At 50.5% G+C, this 15,748-nt stretch overlaps 1 protein-coding gene across 5 annotated transcripts in view; it reads right to left on the bottom strand.

Annotated features, from left to right (window-relative positions):
- Positions 1 to 3,237: 3,237 nt before the first annotated feature.
- PGPEP1L (pyroglutamyl-peptidase I like) overlaps positions 3,238 to 15,748 on the bottom strand; it is a 34,413-nt gene continuing 21,902 nt past the window's right edge. For 2 of the 5 annotated variants that reach the window (XM_080808987.1, XM_080808988.1), the window contains 3 exons: positions 6,041 to 6,163; positions 4,794 to 5,020; positions 3,238 to 4,021 (listed from right to left, as the gene is read on the bottom strand). In XM_080808987.1, coding sequence (XP_080665113.1) covers positions 3,772 to 4,021; positions 4,794 to 5,020; positions 6,041 to 6,163 — 600 coding nt within the window. In that variant the 3' untranslated portion in view covers positions 3,238 to 3,771. Of the gene's footprint in view, positions 4,022 to 4,793; positions 5,021 to 6,040; positions 6,164 to 8,263; positions 8,609 to 8,694; positions 8,809 to 15,748 lie in introns of those variants that run through there. The other 3 variants (XM_080808985.1, XM_080808989.1, XM_080808986.1) reach the window with 3 other exon arrangements.

The following is a 15,748-nucleotide window of genomic DNA, read 5'->3' as shown; positions in this document are numbered from 1 at the left end:
CAAATTATTCCTAAAAAAAAAAAAATTCTTCTGTTTATAAAAAAAAATCAGTAGATGAAAAAAATTTCAAAATGTTTTTGTATATTCTGTTGTAAGAATTTATTCCTGTTACTGCGATATACTCTGGACTCTTTACATTATGAAAAAAAAAAACTTTGTCTATTTTGAATGGCTGAAGCTAAGGCAACTTTAGTTTCTCTTACTCTGCTTTTTTCTAGTAGTTAAAGTACTACATGGTTTAAGTTAAATAAAAGAATTCTGTATGCATTTTTGGTGTCTGATTTGGTTCCCCTCCCTTTCTGGAAGAATCTGAGGTTTCCGAGGCAGGGAAGCCGAGCCACGTGTGGCCCGTGTGTTCACACATGTCGCTCGGAGGTGTTCTGCGGAAAGGCTTTGCTTGCTTTCTGACAGCTGAAACTTCTCAGCATGCAAATTGCTGGTGAAGACAGGGAAGCTATTCGCTTTCTCACTCCATTAAATCAGCTCGAAGAAAATTTGAATACATAAGATACAGAAATCTGTACTTCATTTTTGACTGATCTGTAGACTTCTGCTGTATCTTCCACTGACACAAGTCAGGCCCGGGCAGGTTTGCTGTAGGTGACTCTGGGACAAAGGACTCACACTTCCCATTTCCCTGTACCTTGTTGGTACCTTGCAACCAGCACACATGCTCGGGATGCAGGTCAGGAGCAAGCAAGCGTGCACAGGCTGTGGCTCGCGGGAGGTGTTCAGAACGTTCCTTTCTAACCGAGGATCTTGGCCTGTCCCAAGGCCTCTACAATCCAGGCATTGTTTTACTGCTGGGGGAAATGGCCACAGTAAGAAGTATGAATGTATGTTCAAAGGAAACAAGCTGGAAGTGTTCTGGAATCAGACCAGAGACACGCAGGCACATGGGGGAGGGGGGAGGATGCAAGCTGACCATTTCACTGAACTTCGATCGCAGGAAACTCTACTCCAGAAACAAAGTCAGGCCACCATATAAAGGGCTAAACAACAAGGTATAGGCAGTAGAAGTAAATCAAAGGCCATAGTTATTTCAGATCTGGTCAGTCTCACATATATTTGGACCTAAAAACAAAAGGCCTAAGAGCAAGGACTCTCTCAAGTTCTTGGGGTGGCCCCGGGGTTTCTGCTTACCATTGTCACAGAGTGGCTGGCCCTCGCCCTCAACCGACTGGCCCTAGATGACAGGTGGCTCCAGGCAGTCTCCAGGCTCCTTTTTGAGGCTCGGATGGGCACGTGGGCTGCCGGGGAGGTGGGTACTAGGAGTGTCCTGTGTGGGTACACGCTGTGCTTCCTGCCAGCCGAGGTGCACTCCACACCCATGCTCTGCCGGGAGCAGCACAGTTTCTTCCCAGGCTGAAGGTGCCGAGTCCTTACAAACGCCAGCGCCTCCCCCCAGCATGCCGCGCCGAGACCACGGAGCCAGCGGGGCCGTTTCCGTATCTGGCCTCCACGGTCCAGCTAGGAGCCCATACTCGGTATGGCATGTGTGTGTAGAGCGTGCGCTCATCGCTGGCCGCCTCGTACATCCCTTCTCTCAGCAGATGCTCACAACTCGGCAAAGAGAGGGTTTTTATTTTTTTTATAGATGAGCAAACACACAGACCTGCCCAAGACCCACCAACTAGTATGTGACCAACCCAGAGTTCAACCTGTTTACACGGGGTCAGCTTTCAAAGGGACTCTGAACCACCGCATCCCAGCCACAGGTGAACAGGCCCCAGGACATATCCACAGGGGTGGATGGACGGCTGCTGAGCCTGGGAGGGACCCGGGCCCTCTGGGAATCTTCCTCATGAACCCTGGAGGTCACACAGGAAGAGACGATAGAGACATGCATCAAGAGGGAGCTCTGGGCCTCCTCACCAGATGACATCTAAAAGTCTGCAAAATGTGTATGGTTTGGTGCCAAGCAATCTGAAATAACTCTGAAGCAGGGTCCTGATGCCCCCTGCTTGCCCCTGGCCTGAGAGGGAAGCTACAGTGGGGAAGGGGGACAGGACTCTGGGCAGCAGGTGTTTGCCTCCAAATACAGAAGGATCTCGTCATTTATAACTGTGCAGCCGGAACCTGCACGTGCTGGCCATACCATCCCAGCCCGCTTGGCTGGCTCTGATCTGCTCCAGGGGACTCTGATCTGTTTCATGTCAACTAAGCCAGTTTCATTTGCCAAAGGGGTCCTGTATAGTCTGTACCAAAGGCTCAAGTATGCTAGAGAGCTAATGATAAAACAAGCAAAGCCTGCCTGGTTCCTTTGTTGTTAACCGGCAAATGCTTTTCCTTATAGTGAAAAAATCTGGACACAGAATAAACAATGTTTTAAAAAAAAAAAAAAAGTAACTAAGTGAAAGTGATAGCTGTGAGCACAACACAGTAAGAAATTTCCCAGAGCTTAGCCACTGCCACCTTCCTCCAAAAGGTGGCATCAACCTCATCATCAACCCCTTCCTCCAAAAACCAGTGTATCTCAATGGATATTTGCCCCCAGAACACCCTAGACAAGCGAAACGTTGCTTTCAGCAGCTTGGCACTCAGAGCCAGGGCAGTGTTGCCCAAAGGCAACATATGGTGGCTGGAAAGGGGAGATTCTGGTTTTAAAAGGTAAGGATAACACCCAACCTGGCAGAGAAGCCAAACCTGGCTATTATCCTTTGTTTTAAGACCAAGCATGACCGCTAGGAATATAAAATAGTGCAGCCACCATGGAAAACAACATGGCGGACCCTCAACACCATAAATGTACGAATACCTTATGATCCAACAATTCCCCTTTTAGGTATATAAACAAAACAACTGAAATTAGGGACTCTAACATAATTTTTCTTTTGCACACCAGTAGTAGTACTCATAATAACCAAAAGGTGGAAGCAACCCAGTGTCCACCAAAGGATGACTGGATAAACAAAATGTGGTCTGTGCAAAAATGAAATATTACTCAGTCTAAAAAAGGAAATTCTGACACATGCTACAACATGGATGAACCTCGAAGACGTTGTGCTCCGTGAACTAAACCAGTCACAAAAGGACAAAGAGTATGGTTCATTTATACGAGGTCCTTAGAGTAGCCAAATTCAGAGTTGGAGGGTGGAATAATGGTTGCCAACGGCTAGGGGGAGTGGGAAAGATGTTGTTTAATGGAGACAGAGTTTCAGTTTGGGATGCTGAGAAAGTTCTAGAGAGAGAGACAGTGATGATGACTGCGCAAGTGAATGTCCATAAACACTGAAAAATGGTTAAAAGGGTAAATTTTATGTTGTATATTAAATACAATTTTACTACTAAAAAGAGTAGAAAAAGAAAAACCAAACCGTAGAGATTCAAGGGTTAGAAGCAGCACATGGCACTTGATGCATGAGGGTGGAAGCCAGGGAGGGGTGCCAAGCGGCTGCTCCCCCCCTCCCCCATGTTTCCCCCTGGCCAGCTGGTCACAGATCAACCCACCACATGCAGCTCTGCCCAACAGGTCTGCGGTCTTAGCAATTTGGGCAGGATTCCACAGGCCCCTGCGCAGTCTTTTTAAGAGAAAAAAAAAAAATTACTAGGATTTCATTTTATTGTCATGAAAACCATAACTGAAGCTAGTTAATCCCTTGTGAAATGTCTGCCTTTCAGAGTGTTCTTCTTTCTTCTGACAATAAAATAACCCTTTGTGATTTCGTTGGGCTAATTCAGAGCTTTTTTTCCTCGTGTAAACTGTTTTACAAGCCATTTTTTAAAAGTCTCTCAAAGCACAGCTGAACTCTGCACACAGGATTGAAACATTTAATTTTCTCTAAAGGAGCAGTCCCCCAATTGGTTCCCCTGGGCTGGAATCACCACGGTTGAGTTTTCTGCGAACGAGGCTTCAAGCTCAGGCTTTCTCAGCTCCTCCAGCATGTCCTGGATGATGACTTGCAGGGCTTTGCCCAGCAGCCTGGCTGGGAGCCAACGGGATAATCGAGGCACGTGGATGAGTGCCGCGTACCCATTTCCATGATGCAAAGACAGGTAGTAGGTGTAATCACAGACGTATCTGCAACCACACGAAATGCTGTGTTACTACTCCCTGAGCCAGCCTCTAATCCCAGGGAAGTGGAAGCATAAGGGACAATGCAGCATCCCCAAAGCACAAAGACTTCGGACTGCCACCAAGAGAGAATTAGGTTTTGTTCTTCTGCCTTACAAAGAAGAACTGCTGGGAATGAACCAGGGAGAGACTGATTCTTGGTCTCACGGTCCGACAATCAGCAAGCAGCAGAGCCTGGGAAGGGACCAGATTTTCAAGCAACTAGTTCAAAACACTTTTACACCCGAACCCCTCTCATTCATGTCTACTGAGTCACTTGTTTATTCATTCTTGGGGAGTGGGGGGAGGAGGGGGGCCGTAGTGGAGAAACTATCTACCGGGGGGTCAGAGTTTGGAGGAACCAAGGTAAATTCATCTCTATGTGGGGCTAAATCACAATAGTTAACTCACAACCTGGGCTGCCATAAAGAAAAACAAAGCATCCACAAGCGTCATTGGCTCTCAAAACATGCCTTCCCATCTCTTCTCTATCCAAGCACCAAAGGCCGGGGTTGGGGTCGGGGGCCTTGGACCCGAGATCCGGGGAGGGGATGACAACTCGGTGGTCTGCAGGAGCCCCCCCTGGGGTGGCACCGCGTGAACAAATGCCCAGCCGGAACCCGCAGGATGGCCTCCCCATGGGGAAGGGGACATCCGGGGAGAGACCCTGGTCGGAGGACGCGCTGCGGTCGTTTCCCCTCCTCTACCCCTTCAGGGACCCAACACCCACGGGAGTTACCTGCCGGCATCTCGAGAAAAGGTCACTTCCACACCCTCCACCGCGACGCGCTTGCCCACAGCCTTCATGCTGACCTCCGACGCGATCACTTCCGGGCCATCCGGAAGACACTCGCCACGCGCCGGCCGGAAGCCCCGGATGTCGGCGTCCCGGTAGCTCCGGTTCTTGGCGCACTGCTCCAGAATGATGGCCTTGGCGGAGGCGTCCATGCCGATGTGCACAACGAGCTGCATGCATACACGCGGCGGCCAAGAGATTAGGGAAACTGAGGCCTGATATGCTCCCTGGTTATGGCTGAAGGTCCAAGTCCAGCAAGAGCACAAGGTGCAAAGCATCGCAAAGCCCAGATCTGGCACACAACCTCCGGGCTTCCCCATCGACTCTCCCCCCCGCCAACCCTCCAACCATGAATGTGCGGGAATGCAAAACAACTGGATAGAAACCCATGTGACATTTAATTTAACTACTATTATAGGGGCAAATATTCTTGATGGGTGATGTATTTCCCCTTCTTTTCACGGCGGGGGGGGGTCCCCCTGTAGCTAAGACTAGCACAGGAGCAGCTTACCATTTCCGGGGAAACTCCCCTCTCTTTTATGAAACTCTAATAAAGGAAGTAACAGTGTGATAAAACACTGTTGGGGTTTTTTGAGCTGATTATTTTTCCTCTTTGAAAAAATAGCCGTGTTGCATTTTATCCAAACACCTGGGGCAGTTGTCTTAATAGTTTGATGCTGTGTGTTGTGTTAACCTCATCATCAGGACTTTCTATTTTTTGGACATTTGTGCCAATTTTTTTATATAGTGACTCTGTTCGGATAAAAAAAGGCTGGGTGTGATGAAGATGGGACCTCCCCAAATGAGCCACCTGCCAACCTCCCTTCCAGGCGCAAAAGGTCCTTGTCTCTCCCTTCACCTCACAGCCAACCTGCCCTGCATGGCCATGGCTGGGACCTAACCCAAGGGCTTATTGGTTGGGTGGAAACTATCTCTGAGTCCGGGCAAAGAATAAAGATTCCATTTATTTTCCTCCTTCCCTGTCTCCAGAATCTTCTTCCAAGATCCACTCTGTATTTCAGCTTAAACTTTTATGAACAGACCCAGAACCTTAGAAAATTGGCTGGGACCTTACTGGTGGGACAACCCTAGAACCAGGGTCCATGTGTTTACAGGCTCTGGGACTCCACCACGTCATCATCCCCGACCCCATCCCCTCCAGCTTCACTGCCTCCCCAGCCATCGTTTACTTGCGGTTTAAGATCTTCCCAGATTCTGGTGACCTTCTGCTTCACCTCCCTGTAATCTACGGGCAGCTGGAGAATCCGCAGCTCTACGTCCCCGTCACCGTTCAGGCCCAGCTTGGACAGCTCCTGCAGAAAGAAGCAGGTAGACTCACCCTAATGGGAGGACCCTGAAAAGCTAACACTTGGGTCACTCACTCTATTTCCAGGGTCTTCTGTGGGCCTGGACCCTGCCCTCAAGGAGCTCATGTGCTGGTGAGGGGCCAGCAGGAGAGTCACAGTTCCTGCCCCTCAAGGCCCCAAAAGAGGGGTACCCCCACGGCATATCTGACCCAGCCTGCCGGTTAGAATGATAGTCCGCCAAAGGGATGCAGGGTAGATGTAGAGAAGAAATGGGTGTGAGCCAAATGGGAGCGACCCAGCCAGAAGCTGGGGAAGAGCGTGCCAGGGAGGGGGCTCCAAGGGCACGGGGGAGGATGAGGACCAGAGCCGCTGGGAAACCTAGTGGGACCTGGCGCTGGGCAGTGGGTGTGAGGCAGGGAAAGCCTTCTTTCGGGTGTCCTGCATCTCCAAGGACAGGATGTTTAGCACCCCTGGACTCTGAGCCGAGCATTAACTGCCTGTGGCACCCCTGGGCATTGTGACAAGGAAGCCACCACCATCAATGGTGTAACAGGAGGCACTGCACGTGGGTAAGGGTGGGAATAGAAGCTAGGAAAGTCTATGGAATCCAGACTGGGGGATCCACTAGAGTTTGGACTTTAGCTAGAGCAAGAGGGAGCCATCCAAGGATTGTGTGCAAGGAGCTAATGGGTCAGAGCTTCTTCCTAAGAGGATGGCAGTGGAAGGGGGCTGGGGGTGGGGGTGTGGATCATGAGGTTGGCTTTGGACCTGCTGAGTTTGAAGGGGAGGGACCTGGCTTCTTGGCTCTGTGCGTTTGGAGCTCACAGAGAGGATTCTGGGAAGACAGTAGCATGTCAAGGCTGCAAAAACATGGGTTTAGGTGAGATCTGGATGGGATGGGGTGGGGGGCAGAGATAGGAAAGAAGTCCTGTGGAGAAAAACCCAAGGTCAGGGAGCACCCTCCTTCACGGGCGGAAGTTTGGAAGGAAGAAAGCCAGGGAGTGAGATCTTAGGCCTGTGCAATGCGCTGTTGGGAAACGTTAAATCAGAAACCTGGAGGCCGTATCCTTTCCCCACTCCAGGAGCTGGGCTTGTCACCAGGATGGTTTCGGATTAGCACCTCTCTTTTTCCCTGCCTCCCTTCGCTGGCAATTTAGGATATCCAGGAGTGTGTCTCCTTGGAGAGAGGTTGCTGTAGGGCTTGTCAGGCCTGCCCAAAGGTCACACATGGGACATTCTGGGGCCCTGCCCTGGGCTTCAGAGGAAACAGGCAGGGATGATGGGTCCCAGTGCGGATCGGCCTCTGCTGCTCTCATGGAGGAGAGCACTTCTGGCTGACTTTCGATGTCTCAGGTCTGGCCTCGACAAGCTCGGCGGTCCTGAAAGGCTCAGCTCGGCCCACAGGACACCCACTCAGAAGCCCAGTTCCTCCACCCGGCTCAAGCTTTGTCCTCTTCCAAAAGTAAGTGCCAAGATCGCATCCCCATTTGGGGCCTGAAGGGGAGACTTCATTTGCCTGACTCCGGTGGCGGGGGGAGGCAGGAAGGAGGGCCAGGTGACCTGGGACGGGAGCCTGGAGGCCGAGCTTCCAGACAGACATTCCAGGGGCCAGACAGACCAAGGGATTTCCAGCTCCTGTGTCCCTGCCTTGACCTATCCTGTGGGGCATGAGTGAGACAGGACCAGGGAGGCTGGACCCCTCTAGAAGCTCCCATGGGAGACAGGCATCACTCAGGCCTTTGCCTTTGACGTGAGGACAGTGAGGAGGCCGTGGCTTGGCTCCCGGCTGCTTCTCAGACCCTAGTCATCTGCGAAGAACTAGTTTCTTCTACTTGGTGGCATTCTCATGGGGTCTGGCTCTGAGCAAAGCCTGCAGGGGAGCCCCAGAACCAAAGAGAATTATCAGGGAATCTGCCTTCAGAGCTGTCCCCGCCGAGAAGCTGCTGTAGCCCAGCCGTCAGCGGAAATGTCGAGTGATTACGCTTACTAAGCCTGTAAAGACGCGGTGCCCCAGGAGGAACGAGGCTCCTGTTCTGGGTTGGCACACAGAAGCCCAGACCAAAACAGGCTGCGGAAGGGGCCTCCCTCTTTTTTTTTTTTCCCTACCTCAGCTTTTTCTTGCCATCCCACGCCATGCCAGCTGAGGGGAGAGGAGAGAGGAAGCAAGCCCCTGGCATCTCGCGGGTCCCACAGCCGCAGCTGGGGTTCCGGGGGCCGGCTTTGGGGAGCTCTTTGCATGAGTTTCCTATGGTGTCATGACAAAGTGGGTGGCTCAGCTGCAAATTTTATCACCCAAGCCTGTAGGAAAAAGGAGCCCAAAATGCAGGTGTCGGCAGGGCCATGAACCTGTAGGAGGGGGACCCCGCCTGCTTCTTCCAACTTCCAGGAGTCCCGGGCAGCCCTGGGCCTCCGCGGTGTCTCTGCGGGCTTCCCCTTGTCTTCCCTCTGCACACAGCTGCCTCGAGTCCAGGTCCCCCCGTTTTATAAGGACACTCAGCCCCTGACACTGTCCCAGAAGGCGATGGCATCACCCTCACCAAAGTAGGAAGTGCCAGGATGCTGAACTGTCACCGTCCTGGGAATCCACAGAGCCGCTGTGGGATGGATGGTGTTCGACATCCGACTTGACCGCTTTGTGGTTTTTTCTGTATCTGGAAAATAATTCCCAGGAGATTAAAGCACCCCGCTTCTGCACATCACATGTTTCCTTTTATCGGCCAATCTGATGCCCAGATGCACTTGACCGCAGGCTGGTGCTCGCATGCCCCCCTCCCATGGGTTCCAGCGGACGTCCGCGGCCACGGCCCAGCCCCATGGCCAGCCCCACGGAAACCGCGGCACGGGTCATGCGGTCACGGACTCCGGGTCGGATAAGGACAGGTGCCACGCACTGCGTCCCATCAGGTCGGCCATGTGTGGCCAACCAGTCAATGAAGAAAAGCTTCGTGTCTAGAGACCTTTGGATATGAGAGTTGCACATAAGGGCTTCTGGACCTGTGTCGACTTGAACTTGTTCAGGCGGTGCCTTCAGTGTCTTCCTGGTGTATGCTCTCTTTCTAATGAGAATGTCATCCTCTCCTCTCTCTCTCCACTGTTGTCCTGACAAGGGAAGAGCCTGCAGCTTGGCGGGTCTGCCCAGTCACCAGACTCTTCTCAAGCTGCAGAGCCTCCCCAGGGAGGAGGTGACCGCGGCCACCCACTCGGTACGGCTGCAAGTCCGGAGGCCTGAGCTGGGTCCCCTGGAGCCTTTCGACCTGGGGCCGGGGGCGGGGGTTGTGGACGACAACGCAAGCTGACAGAGGAGGGAGGACAGCCGGGAGAGCGTCCATACCTTCACAGGCTGCAGGCCTCGCCTGGGCCCTGGCCAAGCCGCCTGGGCGACCGTGGGAAGTCTGCAGCCATCCCAAGGTCACCAGGACAGGTAGGGGACCGTAGAAGTGTAAGAGAGGGTCCTCTGGACTGAAATGTGTCCCCCCCAACATTTATAGACTGAGGCCCTACCCCTCCCAGTGTGATGGTATTTGCAGACGAGGCCCTTGGGAGGTGACAGATGAGGTCAGGAGGGTGGGGGGCCCAGGACGGGATTAGAGTCTGATAAGAAGAGGAGGAGACACCAGAGCCTTTCTTTCCCTGCCGCGTGAGGACACAGCCAGAAGGTGGCTCTCTGGCAGCCAGGGAGAGGGTTCTCACCAGAAAGGAATCTGCGGGGACCTTGGTCTCCCACGCGGCCAGCGACTGTAGTCCTGACTCGGGATATTGAGGAAACTTTTCTAACTCGACATTATGAAGAGAGTCTCTAGGCACTACCTCATGGGGACAGTCTGGTCGTTCTCTCATTCTCTCTCTCTCTCTCTCACACACACACACACCTTGGTGTCCTGGGCCACCTACCAGGGCCCATGGCAGACAAAGGCATTTTACAAAAAAGAAGGGCAAGCTAGTTCTCCTCATCAGCCTTAGTCTTATCGAGGAGGGCGCAGGGCAGAAGGCGAACACAGACAGAGTCAGATCCCAGCTACAGGGCCACAGCGAAAGGCGTGGGCTTTGGGGTCAGGAAGACCCTGGTTTGAGACTTGGCTCTGCCACCTTCCAGCAGGTGAACTCGGGCATGTTACTAGCTGGGTGCGACTCCGTTTTCTCATCTGTGAAATGGGGAGAATGAAAAGTCTGAACAGTTTTCACGAATATTAAGTAAGAGGATTCGCCAAAAAAAGTGCCTAGCACAGTGCCTGGCACACAGGGATCTATATGAGGGATCAGTGCTTATAATTAATAATTATAATTGGGAAAGTCATGCAAGGATTTATTGAAAGTGACATTTAGTAGAATTTGATGAGCCTGGGGCCTGTCAGAAGCAGTGAGTCGAACATTCTGCCTAAGCAGAAGGCAGGCCTTCTCTCTGCCGAGCAGGGCTGGTTGTTTTAGCAAAGAGAATGTAGGTTCTGTGCAGACCTGGAGGGAGCCAGGGGTTTGTGCTTCCCGGATTGGCACAATGCTTTGTGCTCAAGGAGGGGAGAGAGATTGAGCCTGGCATAAGCACGCGTACCACAGCGGAATCCCGAGGGCTGTGCCAGCCAGAGGAATGACAAGGCCCAGCAGGACGCCGAGTGCCCACGCAGGGCCCATAGTCCCTCAAAGAAGCCCAAACCCCACCAGGTGCTAAGGTCCTGGGGAAGCAGGGAGCCCGCCTTCTGCCTCCTCCTCCCACTTCTTCCTGTCTCCGCGTCGCCTGAAATCTGGTCACCAAGAACACATGGCAGTTTAACAAAGGGAACCGAAGAGAGGGAAAAAGACACCAGTTGCTCTCTGAATTTTTTCAAATCCACCGAGGCTGGGACACCAACTGGTGTTGGAAAAACAGTTGCTGTTTTTTCCAAAATGTGATTGCTTCCCCTATCAGATGAGAGTTCCCGGCTAGGACCGGCAAGCAAGGATGCATATCTTCCTTCAGTCGTTTGAGCAAAACTCCCGGGAGCCTCCAGGGCTGTCCTCAGCTCCAGGCTTAGTGTGTCCTGGTGGGTCACATTCTTAGAGGAGACACAGACTAGAAACAGGAGGTGATGACAGGATCCTGGCAGGAACGGCTGGGTTGGGCCCTCCTTGGGCTGCGGAAGCTGGTGGGGGGGGGGGGCGGATAAGAGAGAAGGAGCCCAAACCTTGCCTCTCCCATTCCCAATTGTGTGAGTTTGGGCAAGTCATTGAAACTTGATGAGCCTCAGTTTCCCCATCTGTAAACCACAGTAAAACGGGACCAACCTCATATGGGTTGCTGTAAAGTTTAAGCTGTACACGCGGAGTTGCAGTCTGAGAGGGCTGCAGGGAGGAGGGGGCTCTGACCAGGACTTGGAGGATTAGCAAGATATTGCTAGGGAAAGCAAGAGTGAGGCTTGGAGGTGTATGCAGACACTCCTCTCTCTCTCTCTCTCTCTCTGTCCCCCTCCCTTTCTTCTTCCCTCTTTCCCTCCCTTTACAATGAATTTACTGACACTGGAAAACCCCTGAGAAGAAATAAGTTAAAAAAAACAAAACAGGGGCACCTGGGTGGCTCAGTGGGTTAAAGCCTCTGCCTTCAGCTCAGGTCATGATCCCAGGGTTCTGGGATCGAGCCCCGCATCGGGCTCTCTGCTTGGCCGGGAGCCTGCTTCCCTTCCTTTCTCTCTGCCTGTCTCTCTGCCTACTTGTGATCTCTGTCTGTCAAATAAATAAATAAAATTTAAAAAAAAACAAAAACAAAGCCAGATCTCGGGCTATTTCCTGTAGCCATTCATGGAAATGGAAACATACTGAAATGAGTATCCCTTGAGATACTCCCTTGAGGGGAGAGTTAGACTGATTCTCTTTTTATTATTATTATTGTAGTATAATTGACATCTGTAGGGGCAATTCTTACCTCTTTGTATAGTCTTCATAGGACTTTTACAATGGGTATGCACATACTATTTTTCTGGTTCTAAAATCTTGAAAACAAAAATGGCTCGCTAATCAGCCTGGCTGCTCCTGGAGAATGCTTGCTGTGTAGTGTACCATGCCCACCTCTTCAGAACCTTCCTGATGAAATGCTAACAATGCACCCATTTTTCAGATGAAGAAACTGAGGCCCAGAGAGGATCCGATTACAAGGCGATGTTAGCACAACAGCAGGGTCAACTGTTCAAGTAATTTGGGAAATCATAAGTGATTTGGGAAATCTTGGGATTCTGTTTAAAGGTCACTCTCCGGGCACCAGCGTGGCTCAGTGGGTTAAGCAGTTAAATGTCTGTGTTCAGCTCAGGTCATAATTTCAGGGTCCTGGGCTGAAGCCCCGTGTCCCGCTCCCTGCTGAGCAGGGAGCCTGATTCTCCCTCTCCCTCTGCCGCTCCCCCATGCTCCTACACTCTCTCTTTCAAAAAAATTTTTTAAAAATCTTTAAACATAAAAAAAGTTCACTCTCAGGACGCCTGGGTGGCTCAGTTGGTTGAGCCGCTGCCTTCAGCTCAGGTCATGATCCTAGGGTCCTGGGATCGAGTCCCACATCCGTCTCCTTGCTCAGCGGGGAGCCTGCTTCTCTCTCTGCCTCTGCCTGCCACTCTGCCTGCTTGTGTTCTCCCTCTCTCTCTCTGTCTCTCTGACAAATACATAAATAAATAAAATCTTTAAAAAAAAAAGTTCACTCTCTCTTAACAATGCCACATTCCCTTCTCCATATATGACGACTGTCCTAGCATACTCCTCCAACTCATTCCTCCACACTTGCGGGTCTTGGTCTGAAAGAGCCAGTAATAAAAAACAGAGACCCCTGTAATTCCCAAACCTCTCTATGGAGCAGTTGTTTCCAAACATTTTGATCATGTGCCCCTATTAATAAAAGATTTTAGTGTGTACACAGATGTGTGCATGCACGGACACACACACACACACACACACACTCCCATTAGCTAATGTCTTAATGTCCCAAGAGATGATACACCTTTCAATAGGCTTCATTATTCCTAAGCAGATATAAATCTCTAATTTCAATGGTTTTCTTAATTCCTCCTCTTTTGGGGGAAGGGGCAACTTCTTATCAGCTGGTCATTGTTTTAATGTAAACACCTTGGCAGGCACAGAGCTCCTTGGAGAAGGGGGTACAGCGCTCCTTGGAGAAGCAGGAGTACCCGTTACTTTCACATGTTTGCTCGGGTTCGCATGAATCATGTTATCTTTTATCTGTGGGTTTTTGCAGATTATATTTGTGAGGGTTCTTTGATCATAATTTAAAGATTAGTGTAATTAAAGCTGGGTAATATCATCCTGAAACCTATTAACTTGGCTGAAATAATTGTAATAAATTAAAGTGAATCAGAAGGAGGGCTTCTCCAGCACCAAAAGCATCCCTCACCCCAAGGGTGACACGTTCCTTTGGCCCTCTGAAAAATGTGTTGTTTTACATTTTACACAGTGTCGTGCAGTGTTACAATTCATGTCCCTGCGCACATACCCACCAAGGCCAACAGTAGTCCAACTATGAGATATCGGTCAAGGCTAATTTCTTGATTATTTTCATAGACTAAAAACATAAAAATTCACACCTGTTAGGATGGAAACTGGGGGGGGGGTAAAAAAAGAAAGGGAAGAAAAAAACAGGTGTTGGTGAATGTGTGCAGAAACAGTAACCCTTTGCACTGTTGGTTGGCATGCAAAATGGCGCGGCCGCTGTGGACAACAGTATGGCGGTCCCTCCATGTTTGAAAAATAGAGTCAGCATTATGACCCGCAATCCTATTTCTGGGTATACATCCAAAAGAACGGAAAGTGTGATCTCAAAGAGATATTGGCACACCCAGGTTCAATGCAGCTTTTTCACCAGGGCTGAGAGGCGGAAGTAACTCAGATGTCCATCAGTGGGTGAACGGATGAACAAAAGTGTGGCCTATACCAGCAATGGAATATTAATTGGCCTTAAGAAGGAAGAAACTTCTGACACGTGCCACAAACCTAGAGAACCTTGAAGGCACGATGCTCCGTGAAATAAACCGGTCCCCAAAAGATAAATCTCGGGGCACCTGGGTGGCTCAGTGGGTTGGGCCTCTGCCTTCAGCTCAGGTCATGATCTCAGGGTCCTGGGATCAAGCCGCACATCGGGCTCTCTGCTCAGCGGGGAGCCTGCTTCCCCCTCTCTCTCTACCTACTGCTCTGCCTACTTGTGATCTCTCTCAGCGTCAAATATATTTTAAAAATCTCTTAAAAAAAAGAAAAGACAAATCTTGTGTGACTCCACTTATACATGGGACCCAAAGTAGCCAAACTGGTAGAGACAGAAAGGAAGATGGTGGTCCCCTGGGGCGGGGGGCAGGGGACAATGGGAAGTTGTTTTCATCAGGTATTGAGTTTCACTCTTGCAAGAAGACTTGAGCTCTGTTGCAGAACAATATGAATATACTTAAAACTATTGAACTATACACTTAAAAATGGTGCAGATGGTAAATTTTATGTTTTCCATCACAGTTTTTAAAATAACGTAGAAATGGAGAGCCTAACGTCTTCATCCTATAGCCCAGTGAACCCCACTATGGAAATGAGATTGGATCCTCAAGTTGGTGCTGATGTAGGAAGTATTGGAAAGACCTCGGGGTGAGGGGTGGGGGGCCACACACCTCTGGTTAGGGACTGGAAAGGAAGGGGTGGTTGCCTCAGGAGGTCCGGACTGCTCAAACCCTGCATATTCCCAAGAAAGACCTGTCCTCGGGATTGGCCCTTGGCTAGCTCCTGGGAGAAGAGCTCTGAGCCCTTGATTGTTCTCCCCAGTCAGAGTGGTTTTGTATCCTTGAAGCATTGGGTCACATCATATTAACTTGATTAGTTTCTGCTAACAGTGTGATTTGTTTCTGCTCTGGAGTCTGAGTAGCTGAGGTCCACCAGGAGGGCACTGCCTGCTTATAGGACTGACCCTCAATAAAAACCAAGACTCAGATGTTTCCCGGATTGAAAACACCACACATTTGTTGTCATAGGTCATGGCTGGGAGAGTAACGTGGACCCCCAGAACTCCCCTGGGAGATGATGTTCAGAAGCTCGTGCCTGATCTCTCCTGGTCTTTGCTCATGCCCTTTTCCCTTTGCCAATTTTAATCTTTTAACAGATTTTCGGAGTCCTGAGTCAGGTGTATTATAGAGCCTGAGAATCACCTTGGGAGCACCTTACACAGGCCTCTCAGCGTTTCTTGGGTCCTGGTTCTTCCTTTAGAATCATTTCTCCCAGGGCATCTGGGGGCTCAGTCGGTTAAACGTCTGCTTTCAGCTCAGGTCTTGGTCCCAGGGTCCGGGGATCGAGCCCCACATCAGGCTCTCTGCTCAGTGCGGAGCCTGATTCTCCCTCTGCCTCTGCCACAACCCCTGTTTGTGCTCTCTCATTCTCTCTGTCAAATAAATTTTTAAAAATCTTGAAAAAAAAATCATTTCTCTTTTCTTTTTTCCTCCTAGCTTTTGGTTCAAGTAGGAAAGAAGACGATTTTCTCTGTATTCATTCATTCATTCGTTCAGTATTTTTTGAGCCCTTCCTTCCACTAACCATTGTGCTGCCCTGTTTCTACCGTGAATGGGAAATGCCCACAGAGGGTAAATGTCCTCAGATCAA

This window comes from Martes martes, assembly GCF_963455335.1.
Source record: "Martes martes genome assembly, chromosome: 7".
In the NCBI taxonomy this organism is placed as follows: domain Eukaryota; kingdom Metazoa; phylum Chordata; class Mammalia; order Carnivora; family Mustelidae; genus Martes; species Martes martes.
The sequence above is the reverse complement of the archived record's forward strand: the minus strand, read 5'-3'. Positions and strand labels throughout refer to the sequence as shown.